This window comes from Somniosus microcephalus, chromosome 16 (genome assembly GCF_052327205.1).
Source record: "Somniosus microcephalus isolate GS21.2 chromosome 16, FLI_Smic_1.0, whole genome shotgun sequence".
Classification (NCBI taxonomy): Eukaryota; Metazoa; Chordata; class Chondrichthyes; order Squaliformes; family Somniosidae; genus Somniosus; species Somniosus microcephalus.
This window is the reverse complement of record NC_141002.1, coordinates 99,075,422-99,096,793: the sequence shown is the minus strand read 5'-3', so window position 1 is coordinate 99,096,793 and position 21,372 is coordinate 99,075,422. Positions and strand designations below refer to the sequence as shown.

Here is a 21,372-nt window from a genome sequence, read left to right as displayed (position 1 = left end):
GGTGGAGTTTATGTAGGGTGAGGTTCCTGAGGCGGCCATTGGAAAAGCACATCACATTTATCATTGAGTAAGTACAAGAATGTGTTGTTCAGTGTCTCGGAACCCGTGGGTGTTACAGCACAGAAAGCGGCCATTCGGCCCATTGGGTCAGCACCAATACAGAAAGTGAAACACTGTGGATGCTGAAATAGAAACAGAAGATGCTGGAAACGCTCAGCGGGTCAGACAGCACCTGTGGAAAATGAAACAGAGTTAACGTTAGGCCGGTGACTGGAAGAAGTTCGAGATGTAACAGTTAACTGGAGTTTTGCGTCCAGTTCTGGTCACCACACTTTAGGAAGGATCTGAAGGCCCTTGAGAGGGTGCAGAGGAGATTTACCAGAATGGTTCCAGGGATGGGGGATCTTGGCTACAAGGACAGGTTGGAGAAGCTGGATTTGTTTTCATTAGAGCGAAGGAGGTTGAGGGGTGATTTGATAGAGGTGTACAAGATTGGCCGGTTAGACGGGGAAAGGCTGTTCCCATTAGCTGATGGTACAAGGACTAGGGGACACAGATTTAAGGTTTTGGGCAAGAGATACAGGGGGATGTGAGGAGAACCTTTTTTACGCAGCGCGTGGTGAGGACCTGGAACTCGCTGCCAACAGAAGTGGTGGAAGCGGAGACACTCCATGTTTTCAAGGGGAGACTGGATAGGCACTGGAGGGAAATAAACTTGCAGGGCTACGGGGATAGAGCGGGGGGATTAGATTGCTCTACAGAGAGCCGGCACGGACTCGATGGGCCGAATGGCCTCTTTCTGTGATGTTATGACTCTATTTATAAGCAAGTGCAGAGCCAGGGAAAGGGGTGGGAGGAGAACAAGGGGGGAGGTCAGTGATGGGGTGGGGGGCAGGGGTGATTAAATGACAAAAGGGATGATGGTGCGAGGCAAAAGTGGGGCAATTAAAAAAAACTAGTGTTCTATGTATGAGCCAACTAGTCTAATCCCACTCCCCTGCTCGCGCTCTCTGTCCCCTTAATCATCTTTTTCTACCAACAGTTTAATTCCTTTTTGAAAGTACTTTTAGTCTCTGAGCAGAGGGTGGTTAGAATGTGGAATTCTCTGCCAAAGCGAAGAGATCTTTTTTTCCCAATGTTGCTTTTAATTTTGTGTGTGTGTGTGTGATGTTCTTAAACGTGTGCCTCCTTGTTTCTACTGCAGTGAGAAGCAGTGATGCAGAAGATTATTCCAGTAAGATGGCGCAACTTGCTGCCGCTTGCAGACTGCAGTTTGAAGAAGACATTAAGTAAGTTTTTTTTTTTGTGGTGGGACATCTTCTTTGTTTCTCCCGCCCTAGCCTCTGTACAAGTTGAAATATTTCCTCGCTCTGAGGATCTCTCTTCATGTAGATTACAGAGAGTTCGCATGCAGGTACAGCAAGCAATTAGGAAGGCAAGTGGTATGTTGTCCTTTACTGCAAAGGGGGTTGGAGTACAATCGTAAGTAAGTCTTGCTACAATTGTACAGGGCTTTAGTGTGACCACAAAGCAATATAGAGAGGTTAAGTGAGTGGGCAAAAATTTGGCAGATGGAGTATAATGTGGGAAAATGTGAGGTTATCCACTTTGGTAGGAAGAATAAAAAAGCAAATTATTATTTAAATGGAGAGAGATTACAAAATGCTGCGGTACAGAGGGATCTGGGGGTCTTCGTACATGAAACATAAAAGGTTAGCCTGCAGGTACAGCAAGTAATTAGGAAGGCAAATGGAATGTTGGCCGTTACTGCTAGGGGGATGGAGTATAAAAGTAGGGAAGTCCTGCTACAACTGTACAGGGTATTGGTGAGACCACACCTGGAGTACTGCGTACAGTTTTGGTCTCCTTATTTAAGGAGGGATATACTTGCATTGGAGGCAGTTCAGGGAAGGTTCACTAGGTTGATTCCTGAGATGAGGGGGTTGTCTTATGAAGAAAGGTTAAGCAGGTTGGGCCTATACTCAGTGGAGTTTAGAAGAATGAGAGGGGATCTTATTGAAACATATAAGATTCTGAGGGGGTTGGACAGGGTAGATGCAGGGAGGATGTTTCCCCTCGTGGGGGAATCTAGAACTAGGGGGCATAGTTTCAGAATAAGGGGTCACCCATTTAAGACGGAGATGAGGAGGAATTTCTTCTGAGGGTCAACGGAATTAGATAAAGTCAACATGGATTTATGAAAGGGAAATCGTGTTTGACAAACCTACTGGAGTTTTTTGAGGGTGTAACTGGTAGAATAGATGAGGGAGAACCAGTGGATGTGGCGTATTTGGATTTTCAGAAGGCCTTTGATAAAGTCCCACATAAGCGGTTAGTGTGCAAAATTAAAGCACATGGGATTGGGGGTAATATACTGGCATGGATTGAAAATTGGTTAACAGGCAGGAAACAGAGAGTAGGAATAAATGGGTCTTTTTCGGGGTGGCAAGCGGTGACTAGTGGGGTACTGCAGGGTTCAGTGCTTGGGCCCCAGCTATTCACAATATATATCAATGATTTGGATGAGGGAACCAAATGTAATACAGGAAACTTTGTGATATCCGGGACCGGCGTGTTGCCGATTTATCAAAACTGCCGGACATACAAAGTTAATGTTGAAGCATACGGAGGTTTTCATCTTTTATCTGACAACAAACACTGTTGCTTAGCAACAGCTTCTAAAGAGTCGGCTGCAGCTGCAGGCGTCTGTAGCTGAAGCTGTTGCTATAGCTACAGACCTTGCAGTGGCTGACTGGGGGGGGGGGGGAAAGAATGAGATCTAAAAAAAAACTTACACAAAACGGCTCCTGATTTTTGCCGTTAGATCGAGTATTCCGGACATACAACCTCCAGATAAACCAAAGTTTCCTGTATTTCCAAGTTTGCTGACAACGCGAAACTAGGTGGGGTTGTGAGGAGGATGCAAAGAGGCTTCAAGGCGATTTAGACAAGTTGAGTGAGTGGGCAACGACATGGCAGATGCAGTATAATGTGGATAAATGTGAAGTTATCCACTTTGGTAGGAAAAACAGAAAGGTAGAGTATTATTTAAATGATGCTGGATTGGGAAGGGGAGAAAGCAGGGACAGGGTACTGAATTTGGATGATCAGCCATGATCGCATTGAATGGCGGAGCATGCTCGAGGGGCCAAATGGCCTACTCCTGCTCCTATCTTCTATGTTTCTATGAAATGCTGATGTGCAAAGGGACCTGGGTGTCCTGGTACACCAGTCACTGAAAGCAAACATGCAGGTGCAGCAAGCAGTTAGGAAGGCAAATGGTATGTTGGCCTTCATTGCAAGAGGATTTGAGTACAGGAGCAAGGATGTCTTGCTACAGTTGTACAGGGCCTTGGTGAGACCACACCTGGAGTACTGTGCGCAGTTTTGGTTTCCTTACCTAAGAAAGGATATACAGGAAACTTTTTTTATCCGGCACCGACAGGACTGGCGTGGTGCCGGTTTATCAAAAAGTCCGGATTGCAGAGCGGTATAGTAAAAGGTACGAGAGCCCCGTACACAGCAACAGATCCAGGCTTCCCTGTTGCTTAGCAACAGGTGCAGGAACCCCGGCCACAAGATCCAGGCGTCCCTGTTGCTTAGCAAATGGTGCAGGAACCCCGGTTACACAGCCACAGATCCAGTAATGGCCACTAATATGAAGTAAAACTTACCTGAACCTACTCCTGAATTTTGCCGGTTAACAGAGATTTCCGGTTATTTAGGTGCTGGTAAATCGAGAGCTTCCAGTACTTGCCATAGAGGGAGTGCAGCGACGGTTCACCAGACTGATTCCTGGGATGGCAGGACTGTCGTATGAGGAGAGATTGGGTCGACTAGGCCTGTGTTCACTAGAGTTTAGAAGAATGAGATGGGTTCTCATTGAAACATATAAAATTCTGACAGGGCTAGACAGACTGGATGCAGGGAGGATGTTTCCCCTGGCTGGGGGGGTTTTGAACGAGGGGTCACAGTCTCAGGATATGGGGTAGGATATTTAGGACTGAGATGAGGAGAAATTTCTTCACTCAGAGGGTGGTGAACCTGTGGAATTCTCTACCACAGAAAGCTGTGGAGGGCAAGTCACTGAATATATTTAAGGTGGAGATAGATTTTTGAACTATAGGGGAGTCGAGGGTTATGGGGAGCGGGCAGGAAAGGAGTTGAGGCCAAGATCAGATCAGCCATGATCTTATTGAATGTCGGAGCGGGGCCGAATGGCCGACTCCTGCTCCTATTTCTTGTGTACACCTGGAGTAATGTACCTAGTTTTGGTCTCCTTATCTGAGGCGGTGCAACGAAGGTTCACTAGATTGATCCCTGGGATGAGAGGGTTGTCCTATGAGGAGAGATTGATTGGGCCGATACTCTCTGGAGTTTAGAAGAATGAGAGTTGATCTCATTGAAACATAGAAGATAGGAGCAGGAGTAGGCCATTCGGCCCCTCGAGCCTGCTCCGCCATTCAATGCGATCATAGCTGGTCATCCAAGTTCAGTACCCTGTCCCTGCCTTCTCCCCATACCCCTTGATCCCTTTAGCCTTAAGAAATATATCTAACTCCTTCTTGAATATATTTAATGAATTGGCCTCTACTGCCTTCTGTGGTAGAGAATTCCACAGGTTCACCACTCTCTGGGTGAAGAAATTCCTCCTCATTTCTGTCCTAAAAGGCCTACCCCTTATCCTTAGACTGTGACCCCTGGTTCTGGATGCCCCGACAATCGGGAACAGCCTTCCTGCATCTAGTCCTGCCAGAATTTTATAAGTTTCAATGAGATCCCCTCTCATTCTTCTAAACTCCAGCGAGTATAAGCCCAATCAACCCAATCTCCCCTCATATGTCATTCCTGCCATCCCAGGTATCAGCCTGGTGAATCTTCGCTGAACTCCTTCCATGGCAAGAATATCCTTCCTCAGATAAGGCGACCAAAACTGCACACCGTACTCCAGGTGTGGTCTCACCAAGGCCCTGTACAACTGCAGCAAGACATCCTTGTTCCTGTACTCGAACCCTCTCGCTACGAAGGCCAACATACCATTTGCCTTCTTAACCGCCTGCTGTACCTGCATGCTTACCTTCAGCGACTGGTGCACAAGGACACCCAGGTCTCCTTGCACTTCCCCTTCTCCCAATCTACTGCCATTCAGATAATCTGCCTTATATAAGATACTGAGGGGGATTGGTAGGGTAGAGGCTGAGAGGTTGTTTCCTCTGGCTGGAGAATCTAGAACTAGGGCATAGTCTCAGGATAAGGGGTTGGCCATTTAAGACCGAGATGAGGAGAAATTTCTTCACTCAGAGGGTGGTGAATCTTTGGAATTCTGTGCCCCAGAGGGCCGTGGAGGCTCAGTCTTTGAGTATATTCAAGGCTGAGATAGATAGATGTTTGGACATGAAGGGAATCGAGGGATATGGGGATCAGGTGGGAAAGTGGAGTTGAGGTAGAAGAACAGCCATGATCTTATGGAATAGCGAATCAGGCTCGAGGGGCCGTGTGGCCTACTCCTGCTTCTAATTCTTAGGGTCTTGTGTAACTTGGAATTCGACCAATCTGGATTTAGCGTTTTGAAGGTGAAATCTAATTTTTTGCAACATTTCTTGGCGATACAAGATCGATGTAGACTATTATTTAAGAACTTGCATTTATACAGCACCTTTGACATTGTAAAAAAATCCCAAGGATTGTAATCAGAAATAAAATTGACACAGAGACAAAGAAGGAGACATTAGGATAGGTGACCAAATGCTTGGTCAAAGAGGTAGGTTGTAAGGAGCCTCTTAAAGAAGGAGGTAGAGGACGGAGAGACTTAGGGAGGGAATTCCGGAGCTTAGGGCCGAGATGGCTGAAGGCACGGCCGCCAATGGTGGAGCGGAGAATGGACAAGAGGCCAGTACTTGAGGAGCGCAGATATCTCAGCAGATGAGCTTAAGTTTGCGGAGGGTGAAAGATGGGAGGCCGGCCGAGAGAGAGTTGGAATAGGCGTATCTGGAGGTAACAAAGGCATGGCTGAGGGTTTCGGCAGCGGATGGGGAGAGGCAGGCGATGTTACGGATATTGACAGTTGCTCGTGCTAAAGGGCACTTTCTTTTCTTGCAGGAACTCGGAATCTCGCCCAGAGCATGAAGATCGCCGACCAAGCTCCATCCCCTTGACGTCTCGTCCCCTGTTGATTACTAGCACGGCGAGTTCTGTTGACTCTCCCGTGGAGCCTCTGGCCCAGCACGGTTTCGCCGTCGCCCAGTCTGAACAAACGTTGCCGTTCAGCCTTCCCAGCGGGCAGCTAGCCACCGCGCCCGGCGCGGACGAAGGCTACCCTTGCTTCCTCAAGAACCAGCCGATTGTGTTCCTTCAGAGCCTGCCGCCCACCCCCATCCTCATGCTGTACGGGAACGGGGAGCCGAGCGCTGAGCCCTCCTCTGGATCCAGTGAGGCTCAGCGCCCTGGGCAAGAAGAGGCTTCGCCACTTGGGACAGAGGAGATCAAGGCTGGCGCGTCCACTAGAAACTCACGCAAGCGCAGTCCCGCGGAAGGATGTATGGTGCCTCATGGGCCTTGGGAAGATGGCAAGTCGGACGCTAAACGAGGGAAAACTCTTTGCTGCCTTGAACATGCCTCTGGTTGGAGCGTTCAGTCAGTGTTGTCTTTGTCATCTATGGACAAGGTATGTCTTTCATTTGCGACAGTATTGAGTGAAGCCCAATCTCCTGGACTGTGGTGCTACGGATCTGCTACTGCGATTTGGGGTTTTTCCCCCCCATGTGGCAAGTATTAAATTGCAGCCACAACATTGGGCAAACCAGGTGCCCCCAAGGAGTCGGCAAGTCGCTGAAAGTGGCTCGGTGGGCAGCACCCACACCTCTGAGTCAGAAGGTTGTGGGTTCAAGTCCCCAGTCCAGAGACTTCAGCACATAAAGCTAGGCTGACACTCCAGTGCAGTGCTGAGGGAGTGCTGCACTGTCAGAGGTGCCGTCTTTTGGATGAGACGTTAAACCGAGGCCCTGTCTGCTCTATCGAGGGGATGCAAAAGATCCCAAGGAACTATTTTAAAGATCAGGGGAGTTCTCCCCGGTGTCCTAGCTGATATTTATCCCTCAATCAACGTCACTTTTTAATTTAAAAAAACATTATCTGGTCATTATCACATTCCTGTTTGTGGGAGCTTGCTGTGCGCCAATTGGCTGCCGCGTTTCCTACATTACAACGGTGACTACACTTCAAAAGTACTTCATTGGCTGTAAAGCGCTTTGGGATGTGCTGAGGTCGTGAAAGACGCTGGAGAAATGCAAGTCTTTTGATATTTTTCTTTCTCTCCTTTCTTCCTTTCCTTCTTTCTTCCTTTCTTTGATTCATGGTTCAGGGGTGCCATTGGGAACAGATTGCCTGCCTTTGAGCTGGGAAATGGTGATGGTATGTGGAGATCTGAGGAGAAGAAGGAAAACTGATTGCAGGGCTGCGCCCGTGTATCTCTGCCATGGAGACCTTTCCCTCGCAGTCAGGGCAGCTCGGGCTAACCTCTGCGGAGAGTGAAAGTCCGATCCATATTTCACAGGAACTTGGGGGGCAGGTTAATTGGCTGCCGCCAGAGTTGGGGGATATTGTCAGCTTGGCTCAGCTGTTGGCACTCTCGCCTTCGAGTCAGAAGATGGTGGGTCCAAGCCCCACTGCAGGACATCATCCAACCTGGCAATCCTCCAGTGCTGCACTGAGGGAGTGCGGCGGTGTCTGAGGTGTCGATGAAACAGTTAACAGTCGCCTGTTCAGGTGATGTTAAAGATCTGGTGACATTATTAAAGAGAAGCGAGTTCTCCTGGTGTCCTGGCTAACGTTGCATAGTGGCACGGTGGCATAGTGGTTAGCACTGTTGCCTCACAGCGCCAGGGACCCGGGTTCAAATCCGGCCTCGGGTGACTGTCTGTGTGGAGTTTGCACATTCTCCCCGTGTTTGCGTGGGTTTCCTCCGGGTGCTCCGGTTTCCTCCCACAGTCCAAAAATGTGCGGGTTAGGTTGATTGGCCATGATAAAAATTGGCCCTTAGTGTTAGGGGGGATTAAATACGTGGGGTTACGGGGATAGGGCTTGGGTGGGATGGCTGTCGGTGTAGGGACCGGGTGCTAGGGTTTGGATGATCAGCCATGATCTCGCTGAATGGCCTACTCCTGCTCCTATCTTCTATGTTTCTATGTTCCAAACCCGAGCAACGCCATCAAAAATACAGATTAATTGTTCATGTGTCTCGTTGCTGATTTTGAGAACTTACTCAGTGCAAAAGGGCTTCTATGTTGACCGACAGCCCACTTCTTGGGAACATTAGGAGGCCATTCAGCCCCTCGAGCCTGCTCCGCCATTCCATTGGATTATGGCTGACCTGTATTTACTCGCCTTTGCTCCATTTCCCTGGATACCCTTACCCAACAAAAATCTAGTGATCTCGGTCTTGAAAACTCCAATTGTCCCCCAGCATCCACAGCCTATTTGGGGGGTGGGGGGGCGGCGGGGGAGGTGGGGAACGAGAGCTCAAAATAAATAATTGTAAGTGGTGAGATTTGGGATGAGAGAACTTGCATTTCTATGGCGCCTTTCACATCCTCAGGACGTCCCAAAGCACTTTACAGCCAATGAAGTACTATTTGGAGTGTAGTCACTGTTGTAATGCAGGAAACACAGCAGCCAATTTGTGCACAGCAAGCTCCCACAAACAGCAATGTGATAATGACCAGATCATCTGTTTTAATGATGTTGATTGAGGGATAAATATTGGTCCAGGACACCGGGGAGAACTCCCCCTGCTCTTCTTCGAAACAGTGCCGTGGGATCTTTTACGTCCACCTGAGAGAGCAGACAGGCCTCGGTTTAACGTCTATCCGAAAGACGGCACCCCCGACAGTGCAGCACTCCCTCAGCACTGCCCTGGATGTGTTGGCCTGGATTTTTATGCTCAAGCGGGACTTGAACCCACAGCTTTCTAACTCAGAGGTGAGGGTGCTGCCCACTGAGCCACGGCTGACACTTGTGATACGGCACTATATAAATGCAAGTCTTCCTTTTCTTTTGTTACGGGACAAGAGGGGAAAATTACAAAAATGGGAGCGAGGGAAGAATTAAATAAAGAAAAATATTTGTTTTATATGTGAAAATATTGGCTTTTAATGTATAACCTAAATCGGTGTTTATCTTTATTTATTTTAGAGAACTTCGACCCAACTCACAGACGCTCTGAGGAATCACAGCAAGAGTCTCGACCATGTTTCTGGGACTATTGCGTGCCCCCCATCTCAAACCATCGATTTGGATCCGGAGACGAATTGCCCCGCTACAGGAAGCCAGACTGACGACTGCCACACGGACCCGCGGAATCACTTTGGAACGGTGGAGAGCGGGCCTGCAGGGTTATCCTTCACAACGCGACCCCTGGTGAAAGAGGGGAACCGGGAGGTAGGTCCAGGAGACGTAACAAAGATAATTGCATCTGGACTTTGAATCCAGGGACCCGGACTTGGGTACAGGGGGCATCATTTCAAAGGTCGCCGTTGACACAGGACTTGGAAATGTAATAGACAGGAGGAGGCCCCTCGAGCCTGCTCCGCCATTCGGTTAGATCACGGCTGATCTGTATCTGCACTCCATTTACCCACCTTGGTTCCATGGCCTTACCCAACAAAAATCTAAACAATCTCGGTTTTGGTTAGATAGTAGCAGACTTGAGGAGGACATAGGCAGACTGGTGAAATGGGCAGACATGTGGAAGATGAAATTTTACTTTAACATAAAAGTGAGGCATTTTGGAAGGGAGGATGAGGAGAGGCAATATAAACTAAACGGTACAATTTTTAAATGGGGTGCAGGAACAGAGGAGGATATATGTACACAAATCTTTGAAAGTTGGAGGACAAGTTGAGAAGGCTGCTAAAAAAGCACGTGGGAGCCATGGCTTTATAAATAGAAGGCATCGGGCTGGATTTTATCAATGGAGGCGTGTAGGAGGCGGGACTACAACTTTTGGGGTTGTAGTCCCGCCTCCATCGAGTTGTGGCCAACCCACTCGATTTTCACTTGATTGGCCTTGTTGAGCCCGCCCAGAGGGCTCAGCAGACCAATTAAGGGCCACCCGGCAACAGGTGATGTCACAGATTAACATTTCATCTGTCAAGAGCTTTTGACAGATTAAATATTCGCGTTTGACAGCTCTTTGAAGCTGTCAAACACTGACAATCTGTACTCCAAGTTAATTCCTCCCCCTCAGGCTGATTTAGAGATCTCTCCAGAACAGAAAGCTGAATGCTGCAGATTTTGACAGCTCGCGGCTATTCTGCTTTCTGTGCCGGTGAGATGAGGGACTCCCGAGACCTGAAGGAAGGAAGGCTGCAAAGGTAAGTAAAACTTATTTAAACACTTTACACACACCAAACACACTTACCTCTGCACTCATGCACCCATCACTCACCTGAACACCGGACATCTCGAACCCTCCAAGCCCGACGGTCCGCCTCGCTAACTTGGCGTGGTTTGGAGCCGTCGGGCAGCCCACACTTCAGGGATTAAAAATAGGGATTCGGTTAAAAACTGCCTGTTAACTACCTGTTAACAGGCAGTTAATTGGCACTAATCCCCTTCCCGCCTTGGGGAGGCGGGTCCCAGTGCGGGTCGGGTACCCGCCTCCTGGGAAGCGGGCATGGGGGCGGGATGGGTTCGTGCCCCCCGATTTTGTGAATTTTTTTTTTTTTAACCCCCCACACACCTCCAATCCTGCCTCAACGGCCCGATGAAATTCGAGCCCATAAAGTATATAAGTGCAAGTCTTTTTTTTATACCCTGCCTAATCCAAAAAGAAAACTCATATCTGTGTCCCCCAGACCTGGGAATGATCGCACTGAGATGTTTCCTCCCTTCCTCATCTCCTACTCCCTATGTCGAAACTTGCCCCAACCTATAACTGTATTGAATGTGAGGGATTCCCAGCCTACCTCACTGTGCTCGTGCTCTGAGCTAGAACCCGTGACTGGCCTTCATTCCCTGTTTAATTCTTTTACCGTTCCTAAGGGAGTTCCCAGTGCTTCAGACCAACACTGCAATTTGGTCTCTAACCGTGCGGGAGTCGTTGAACAATTATCTGAAAACACGAATTACTCTCGCACGTATGGTCACAGTCTCAATTTGCAAGAATGGTGTTGAGTTAAAGTCAAAGGCATAAAATGCGGCCGTGGTTATTGGTCTTAATTTGCCACCAGGGGGAGGCCTATCCCTCTGAGCCTATTCGGAAATTCTCCTTTCCCTCCCTGCCGTCCATTTCCTTTCCCCTGCTGTTATACAACACAACAACAACTTGTATTTATATAGCACCTTTAATGCAGTAAAACGTCCCAAGGTGCGTCACAGGAGCGTTTTCAGACACAATTTGACACCGAGCCACATGAGCTATTCGGACAGGTGATCGAAACCTTGGTCTAAGAGGTAGGCTTTAAGGAGCATCTTAAAGGAGGAGAGAGAGGCGGAGAGGTTCAGGGGGGGAATTCCGGAGCTTGGGACAGCTGAAGGCACGGCCGCCAATGGTGGAGCGAAGGAAATTGAGGATGCGCAAGGGGACAGAATTAGAGGAGCGCCGAGATCTCGGAGGGTTGTGGGGCTGAAGGAGGCTACAGAGATAGGGAGGGGCAAGGCCATTAAGAGCCATTATTTTTTTTTAAAGAAAACAAGCCAAGACCAAGTTTATAGTTCCTCCCTTTTTTTATTTACTCGTTCTTTTTATTTTGGGGAGCGGGGGGGAGAAGGAATGTAATGATTCTGCAGTTACACTGGGTGACTGATGGTCCTGTGCTTCTCCTAGCCTCCGATGGCGTCTGGCATCTTATGTCGCCTCCGTTCGTTACCCACAGTCAGAGTGGATCTGCCGAAAATAGCCGGTGCTACCGTCTGCCGGCCACGTCGGGTGAGTGACGAAACGTTCGGTGTCGACACCGCGCCTTGTGGCGGCTTCTCCCTTTCCCCGCAGGACATCGGTTGAACCAGTTTGGTTTCTGGAACAATGCGGAAGCTTCCCCTGGTCCTTTTCGCCTGGTGCCAGATTTATTTCGGGGTAGATTTGGACTCTTGCGCGACGGTGTGAAGCGGCCGATGGCCAAATCGACAGCCCGTTTTACATCTCTTCCCCGATTGGCTTATATGGGGAGAGATTTAAACCGGGCTGTCGATTTGGCTATGGCCTGTTTTAGACTATCGCGCAAGAGTCAAAATTTACCCCATTTGAATTCAATTTTACAACTTGCTATTGCGGGATTTGAACTCGCGACCTCTGGGTTTTCGTCCAGTACTTTGCCTCGGCAGTAGAATAATACATTGCATGATCTCTCGCTCCTGTCCTTTATAAAGCAGCGAAGGACCTAGTTCCCTTAGCAGAGAGGTCAATAACCAGGGGGCAGAGATTTAAAGTAATTGGTGGAAGGATTAGAGGGGAGTTGAGGAGAACTTTTTTCACCCAGAGGGTGGTGGGGGTCTGGAACTCACTGCCTGAAAGGGTGGGAGAGGCAGAGACCCTCATCGCATTTAAAAAATACTTGGATATGCACTTGAAGTGCGGTAACCCACAGGGCTACGGACCAAGAGCTGGAAAGTGGGGATAGGCTCTTTTTCAACTGGTGCAAACATGATGGGCCGAACGGCCTCCTTCTGTGCCATAAATTTCTATGATTTTATGATTCTGTGTTGGCCATCGTGTGTACAAACGTGCATCACGCTTAATTTTTATATATTATTCAACAGCAAAAAAAAAAAGGCCATTGATTTTCAATCTACAAAGACATTTCGACCAATGAATTGTTCAGGAGGCTCAAACTGGGGAGAAAAACTTAGATAAATAAAACAAACCTGTCTTATCGTTAATTGAGCGGAGGACCTGTCCCAGATTAATTGATGACTACTTGACCCGGGAGGGCCCAGCGATTCTGATCTCGAGTGGGAGTTTCCCCCCTTTCACTTTCGGACAATAAGTCACCGCCCGGGTCGAGTGCGTTGAGTTAAAGTCGGGCAGGAGGTGGAATCGCACACCTGTGCCATAGCCCATCCAATTTTCCGTCCATTTAAGTGGACGTACGGACACCTGAGCCTGCGCCGTTGCATCCGATGCTCCCCACCCAATTTCCCTGTGCGCTTTAGTGGCGGTATAATCTGCTGTCTGTTACGTGGTATAACGCCCCTGTCTACTGTGACCAATGCCACAGGAGTCAGAAGGTCGTGGGTTCAAGCCCCACTTCAGAGACTTGAGCACAAAATCCAGGCTGACACTCCCAGTGCAGTGCTGAGGGAGTGCCGCACTGTCGGAGGTGCCGTCTTTCAGATGAGACGTTAAACCGAGGGCCCCGTCTGCTCTCTCAGGTGGACGTAAAAGATCTCACGACACTATTTCGAAGAAGAGCGGGGGGAGTCCTGGCCAATATTTATCCCTCAGTCAACATCATTAAAATGGATTATCTGGTCATTATCACGTTGCTGTTTGTGGGAGCTTGCTGTGCGCAATTGGCTGCCGCGTTTCCTGCAGTGACTACACTTCAAAAGCACATCATTAGCTGTAAAGCGCTTTAGGTCGTCCTGTAGTGGTGAAAGGCGCCGTAGGAATGCAATTCTTTTTCTTTTTCTCCTTTCTCTCTCCCTTTTTCTTCCTTTTAAATGTTTTATAAGCCGAGTTGAAGGAGGAAATATTGTGGGGATTTGGGTGCGGGGGAGTGGGACAAACTGGATTCTTTAAAAGAGCTGGCGCAGACTCGATGGGCCGAATGGCCCCCTTCTGTACTGTACTATTCTATGATACTGGAACGTTGCTTAAACTGCAATTGTTGTTTTCTTCCCCTCTCCTATTTTGCAGGTATGAGCGAGTTGAGTCTGTTGCTTTCCGCTAATCAGAGCCTAAGTGGAATCACCATCTCGTCCAGCCAAATGGCATCCGTGAGTCTCCCCTATCAGGTGATGGTGCCTGTGCTTTGCCAGGCGCTTCCCACTGCAACATCTGCTGGGAACTCCATTCAGAACACCAGCCTGATGCAGTTCAACCTGCAGAACCTGGGCCTCCTGCCAACCGCCCAGCTTCTAATGAGCGGTGTTTCGATACCGGTGCCAACCGGCCCCTCCGTGAGAGCCACCTCGCCAGAACGGCAGATGTATTCTCCTGCGCTCGCTCCGTCTTCTCGGGAAAACCTTCCCGTCAAATTAGAGCCTCCCGCTCTGCAGCCGGTCGCTATCCTCAAACTGCAGCAACAGGTATGAGTTCTCCGGGGGTGGGCGGGCGGGCAGTGTTCAGCGTTGCCACGTGGGCAGTAATCTGGCAGAGCGGATCTAGAACCCGCCTGAGTTTCATCCCATTGAATTGGGCGGGCAATAAGGCTATCAAAATCAAAATGTTGGTTTTATTGCCAATGATGGGGCCATGATGTGTATTTTATTACTAGGTTAGGAGTTAGTGATGGTGCCTGATCGATACTGCACTCTGTTTCATCCCTAAAAATAGCCTAAACAGATTATCTGGCCATTATCACATTGCGGTTAGTGGGAGCTTGCTGTACACAAATTGGCTGCCGCGTTTCCTACATTACAACAGTGACCACACTTCAAAAAGTACTTCATTGGCTGTAAAGCGCTTTGGGACGTACAGTGGTCATGAAAGGCGCTATAGAAATGCAAGTCTTTCTCTTTATTTTCCCCTAACCCTCTTTACCTCTCTCTCCTCCTTTAAGACACTCCTTAAAACCTCCCCCTTTGACCAAGCTTTTGGTCACCTGTCCTAATATCTCCTTATGTGGCTCGGTGTCAAATTTTGTTTGATAATCGCTCCTGTGAAGCGTCTTGGGACGGTTTACTGCGCTAACCACGCTGTATAAATGCACGGGGATGTTGTTCTGTTCTGAAGCGGGCACTCGGGTGTTCCAGACACTGGTCGTTTGAAATGCGAGCAACCAAGGTGAGACAAATTGTATCTGTTAAGCTGACCATCTCTTCTTAACAGTGAAGAAAGAACTCGAGTGCCTTTCACAACCTCAGGACGTCCCGAAGCACTTTACGGGTCGATGAAGTACTTTTGCAGTGTTGTAATGTAGGAAACTGTTACGATTACAATCGATGCTTCGGTATTCTCTACCCCAGAGGGCTGTGGATGCTCAGTCGCTGAGTATATTCAAGACTGAGATCGATAGAATTTTTGGACACTAAAGGAATCAAGGGCTAGGGCGGGCAAGTGGAGTTGAGGTGGAAGTTCAGCCATGGTTTTATTGAATGGCGGAGCATGCTCGAGGGGCCGTATGGCCGACTCCTATTTCTTGTGAGGCAAGGGATTCAATTGGGAATAGAATTCTACACACTGTTTCTATTCTTTCTTTTCCAGTCACCGGTCCCAGTAACTCCCAAGGATGGTCAGCAGTCATTCGTGGAGACCTACTTCCATACGCCTGTCCCCACGGTGCAGGGCAAGAAGACGGAGGGACTGCAGGTCATGGCGGCGTCTCCCGCCCAGCGCAGGCTGGAAATTGAGAACAGCATCACAAAGTAATGGATTGTACACAGCATCTTATAGATGATTGTTATTAGCAGTGGAAGATTAACTGCAGTTGGCAGTAATTTCACCTGGTGTTGGAATCACTGACGTTTACTCGCGTCAGTGTGCATCACACCGATCGTTTACAAGTCCAGTCCACAGTGAATAATTGAGAGTACGTTGTTACGAGGTGACTGGGTGTGCAAAAAAAAAACACAAAGCACTAAGGGTTTTTAATCATTTTCCTTTTCCTCTGTGGTTTATGGGAAAGATTTTATAATAATGTTACGTTTTACATTTTAATATATTAAGATCGCCGGGAAAAATTCCGGGCGGGGGGAATTGGACTTCCCTGGAGCCCAAAAAACAGAAGACCATCTTTCGACGCGCAAGGTAGTGACCTCTCGTAGAGGTCAGGAGGAATGTAAAATGAACAGTGGCTAACCGCAACACGCGGGAGCTGTTGGAATTAGATGTAGTATTACCTCTCTATGTTGTTAAAAAAAAAACACCTTCTATTTCACTTGTATTTACGTTTGATGTACAGCCCAATCTGTGGCGGAAAGCCCTACCACCGGTGAAGGTGGGCATTGGTAATGTGAACATGTTGAATGACTGCAGAAAACTGTGACGTATATAATTGTACTGCGTGTTGATCCTCCGTTGTCGCCAGGCAAGTTTAAATACCTCCCCCCCCCCCCCCCCCCCCCCCTCCAGCGCGCACAAAAAAACCCACAGGAAGGGCAAGAGCAAAGAGTTCATTTGGAGTAACTGTACTAGACCGTCACGACCAGATGGGATCTTGGTTTTACTCATTTCTTGGCCCCGCCCCCTGTATAATTGAGATTATCGGTGAGAGTTGTGCATTGCCTCTTGGATACTGGATGGAGATTGGTGCCTGTTCCTTCTAAGTGACTGACGGACTGCAATTCACACCCTCACTTCACCTGCTTCTTCAAGGATCCTTTCTACCCTCTGCCCCAAGCTCCGAGCTGCAGCTAAACACTCGCGTTAAGTTCAAAGCCATTACTGATCCCAATCTGGTTCCTATTCTCCAGTATCCTTGTCGCATCTCCCGCCCCCCCCCCCACCTCCCCCAATGCAACAAAATTGCATTTGTTTCAAAAAGTCTTGCGTTTAAAAAAAAGTTTTTTTTAAGGGATCTAGTTAGCCAATTGGAAAAGCTCTCCAATTCACCTTCGATTGACTCGCACCATTAAAGGTTGGTTTTCATCCCAGTAGAGGTCTTGGCCCTTACCTGATCCTTCATGGCCCCTGTGGAGGGAAGGGTTGCTTTGTGTGGTAATTCATTAGTACAATCCCTTTTTGTCTTCACGCCGGTTGTTTACAAGTCCAGTGGAATATGTACATGAAAACAGAAAATGCTGGAGACACTCAGCAGGTCAGGCAGCATCTGTGGAGAGATGATTGGTCACATTACAGCCTTCCGGACTCGACACTGAGCTCAACTATTTCAGATCATAACCTCTGCCCCCATTTGTTTGGATCACAGCTGTTGCCGATGATTCTGCCATTCCCATTTACACCTCCTCTAGACCCATCTTTTATTTCTTCACTTGCCCCATCACCATTTCCTTTTGCCTTGCGCCATCATCCCTTTTGTCATTTAAACTTTCCTATCACAGACCTTCCCTTTTGTTCTTTCCTCTCCCTGCCCCTACAACTTGCTTAAAACCTGTTCCATCTCCAACTTTTTCCAGTTCTGACGAAGGGTCATCGACCTGAAACGTTAACTCTGTTTCTCTCTCCACAGATACTGCCTGACCTGCTGAGTGTCTCCAGCATTTTGTGTTTTTATTTCAGATTTCCAACATCTGCAGTATTTTTGCTTTAGGATTATGTACATGATAACCTCTGGGGCCCACATTTAAAGTTTTAAATCCCAGTTCCCATTAGTTTGTAGTTATCCTCAGCTGCTGCTACTGACAGATCTTTGATGTTCTGCTTTAGGAGTTCTCCAATGAGTTAACGGCCCTTTCCAAAACCACCTCCCCTCCTCAGGCTAACACAATTCAAAGCACGACAACCCAGTGAATAAGAAATACAGCACTTGAGATGGGTGGTGACGTAAGAAAACTACTAGGCACTTGGTCTAAACGTTAGACAAAGCTTTAATCAACTGTTTTACAACATGGAGGTCTAGTTGTGTCCTTCACTAGTTCCTGTTAGGAATGTCCTGCGCAAGCTGGGCCCGTGCCCGAGTATTTATACTCTCCCTGGACAGCGCCACCCGCAGGCCGCTCAGTTGATTCATGTCAGGTGGTCCTTGAGGGTCTGTTTGGCGAGAGTTAGGGAGGGGTCCAATATGACCTTCCACCAAAGTTTAAAACACCCTTGGCCCATTGCATTCACATAGCGACAGAAGGAACAGTGATAGGCCATTCAATTAGATCGTGGTTGATCTGCACCTCAACTCCCCTTTTTCCCGCCTTTGCTCCATATCCCTTGTTACCCTTACTCTTGAAAACTCTGATTCACCTTCTAAAATGAACTACACCGGGATAACGAGGAAAGAATACGATCATTTACAAGGAATAAGACCACACCTGGAGTACTGTGTACATAGAGGGAGTGCAACAAAGGTTCACCAGACTGGTTCCTGGGATGGGGGGGGATTGTCCTATGAGGACAGATTGAGTAGACTAGGCTTATATTCTCTGGAGTTTAGAAGAATGAGAGGTGATCTCATTGAAACATACAAAATTCTTACAGGGCTTGACAGGGTTAATGCTGGGAGGATATTTCCCCTGGCTGGGGGGTCTAGAACCAGGGGTCACAGTCTCAGAATAAGGGGCCATTTAGGACTGAGATGAGGAGAAATTTTTTCAGAGGGTGGTGAATCTTTGGAATTCTCTACCCCAGAGGGCTGTGGAGGCTCAGCCGTTGAGTATATTCAAGACAGAGATCGAGATTTTTGGATATTAAGGGAATCGAGGGATATGGAGATCGGGCAGGAAGGTGGAAGATTATATTGAATGGCGGAGCAGGCTCGAGGGGCCGAATGGCCTCCTCCTATTTCTTACACTTGTCGGGTCATCTTAATAATTATGTAAACTTGGAATTAACCTGCAGATGTCAAAGGGGTTTTATAAAATTAACAGTGTCACCAGAAAATAATGGCCTTATTTAAAACAAAATAATGTTCCCTGTGGGCAGTTTCTCGTTATTGAAAAGTACGATTGAATAACAATTTGCGCTTGCTATTTATGCAGCAATTGTCAGTGAGGGTTGGCTGTTAAAGGGCAGTAATGAGTTAGTGTGCAAATTATTCCAGCTGTGACGCGATACATTGGGGCAGCTACTGTTTAATTGTCAGCACAAGAAAGGGACAATCGGCACAAAACTTTCACACTGAGCATAATCGCGTCTGGTGCAGGTACGTTACCGCACTTCCTCATTGTCCGCAGTCCAGAGTTAGGATACCTTAGAATAGGAAGTTTTTATGATGCGATTCCTAGCTCCCCACTTGGCATTTGCCCTCGTGCAGTATGAAACTGATGGGCCGAATGGCCTCCTCCGGTGCTGTATGATTCTATAATATTGAACAGGAAGTTCCCAGGTTAGTCTGTATTACCCTCCCAGTCTCAGCAGCCTCTTGTGTTCCTGGGTTTGGGAGGGAAAATGTTGAGTCTTGTCCAGCGACTTCACGCTAGAGGGCCCGAACATGTGGCTGTTCGGTGAGGACGGGATCAGTTTTCATTCCCGCCCTGGTCAAATAGCTGCTGGGCAGCCATCGCCCCGACACCCACGTGGTGAATGGCCATTGGGGGAGGTGTTGGTGAGCTGTTGGATTGGTGGAGCCCCAACCATCGGCAATCAATGCTGTCAGGAGAGAATCAGAACACATGAAACAGGAGTGGGCCATACGGCCCCTCGAGCCTGCTCCGCCATTCAATAAGAACAGGGCTGATTTTCAACCTCAACTCCCCTTTCCCGCACTATCCCCTGATACTCTTAGTGTCCAAAAATCTATCGCTCTCTGTCTTGAATATTCTCAACGACTGAGCCTCCACGGCCCTCTGGGCTAGAGAATTCCAAAGGTCCACAACCCTCTCCTTTTCTTTCTGTTTTTTCCCCTTGAAGTTCTTTTTAGTTCAGAAGAACCTTGAGCCATATTACGATTAAATCTGATCGGCAGCACCAAACACTTATGAAGATCATGCCTGTAAGTTAGGTGATGGAGCAGACATAGGAACAGGAGTCGGCCATTCAGCCCCTCGAGCCTGCTCCGCCATTCAATTAGATCACGGCTGATCTGCGACCTCAGCTCCATCTACCTGCTCCATATCCCTTGATACCCTTACCCAACAAAAATCAGCCGATCTCAGACTTGAAAATTTTAATCGTTTTTTTTTTTCCCCTCAACCAGTATCCTAAGTCGTTTGTGGGGGAGAGAATACCAGGGGCAGTCTTGTTTTCCCTGCGGTTTATTGGGCCTGAATTCCTTTGTGTGTGGGGGGGGGGGGGGTGCAGAGTGGATTTTCTGCCCGCTTGCTGCTGATATACTTGACCCCCAACCCCCATTGGAAATTCCCGGGTCTGTCTCTTCTGGGACACTGGTCCTACTGGGGGCAAGGAGGAGGAACCTTGGAGTGCTTTACCCCACCCACCCGCTGATCCGGGAGGGAGGGACTATTTTTTTTTTTTTTATTCGGCCAGTTTTGGCAGTGGCACTAATCTCTCTCTCTATTTCCCTCGTATACATTGTACGACAATATTAGGGGACCCGCCGCCCGCCCGCCCCCCCCCCCCCCCCCCCCCCCGAATTCCTGGGAATTCCAGCTGCCCGTGCGTCGCTGAACCCCCCCCCACCCCAGGAATTGTGGGAGCCACCATCTTTCGGTGCTTAAAATGAGTTGTAAATAGTATTTACAGAATTGCAGCACTTTGGGGAAGGGGAGAAATGAGTCGGTCCCATAAACTTCATCAAATTATGATACTTGACAGTTTTTAAAACTTGTTTACATTGTAATGGTTACAAATGTGGTGCTAATTTTTGTATTTAAAGTGCTGGATTCTTTCAATGTTGATGCTGCTCACTTGCGATGTCTGTGTATGAGTGTATGTGCGCTGCTAGTTTGTTAACTTAGAATTTCACTTTATTGCTGCTTTTGAACTATTTCCACATGCTTTAGTGATGAACTTTGTACATGGGTGGGGTGGGTGCAGGCGGCATTCTTTGTGCTTCGAGCGTGGATAGTGATGGGCAATATTCCCGCTAATTTTTTTTTTGGGGGGGTGCCTGGCCCCTTTAAGGGGCGGCGCGGCCCATTCAAATTACCGCGCCTGCGCGGTTTTTCCCCGTTTATAAAGCCGTTGAGCGGCCTACACGGGGACCTCCAGATCGCCACGCGGGCGCGCAGCTTGACTGGAGCGCCGGTGATGGGTGATGTGACCAGCTCAAGTTGCTTGCAGGCCATTCATCTGCGATGCAAACGTCCGCACAAGCCCGGAAATTCTGGGAGGGAGTTGACCTCGATCCGGAACCACCTCCTCGCTCGCTTGATAGATGTGCGCCCCTGATCCCAGTTCATACCTTGGGGCAAGGGCTATTTTATATATTGTAAGTGGGTGCCCATGCTATTTACAGACCCCACCTTGGGAGGGGTGAGGGTGTAAATACGCATCTGCTGCAGTGTAAGTGAGTCCAGAAGCGGCAGCAATATATATATATTTTTTAATTGCCCCCTTTTAAACAATAGGCCGAAACCGGCCTTTTAATCCAGCCCTTGCGCTCATTGTTGCTAGGGTACCAATCGATAGGAAACATCATGTGACTTATTCTCCCTTATTTTGAATGTTATCATAACATGGGCGCACTATGTCGCTGCCCCACT

At 48.3% G+C, this 21,372-nt stretch overlaps 1 protein-coding gene across 1 annotated transcript in view; it reads left to right on the top strand.

Annotated features, from left to right (window-relative positions):
• Positions 1–20,275, top strand: part of e2f7 (E2F transcription factor 7) — a 36,711-nt gene extending 16,436 nt beyond the window's left edge. Inside the window, 7 exon segments of the mRNA XM_086009555.1 lie at positions 1,205–1,289; positions 6,100–6,664; positions 9,190–9,435; positions 11,825–11,849; positions 11,852–11,926; positions 13,856–14,247; positions 15,365–20,275. Coding sequence (XP_085865681.1) covers positions 1,205–1,289; positions 6,100–6,664; positions 9,190–9,435; positions 11,825–11,849; positions 11,852–11,926; positions 13,856–14,247; positions 15,365–15,529 — 1,553 coding nt within the window. The 3' untranslated portion in view covers positions 15,530–20,275.
• Positions 20,276–21,372: the final 1,097 nt, after the last annotated feature.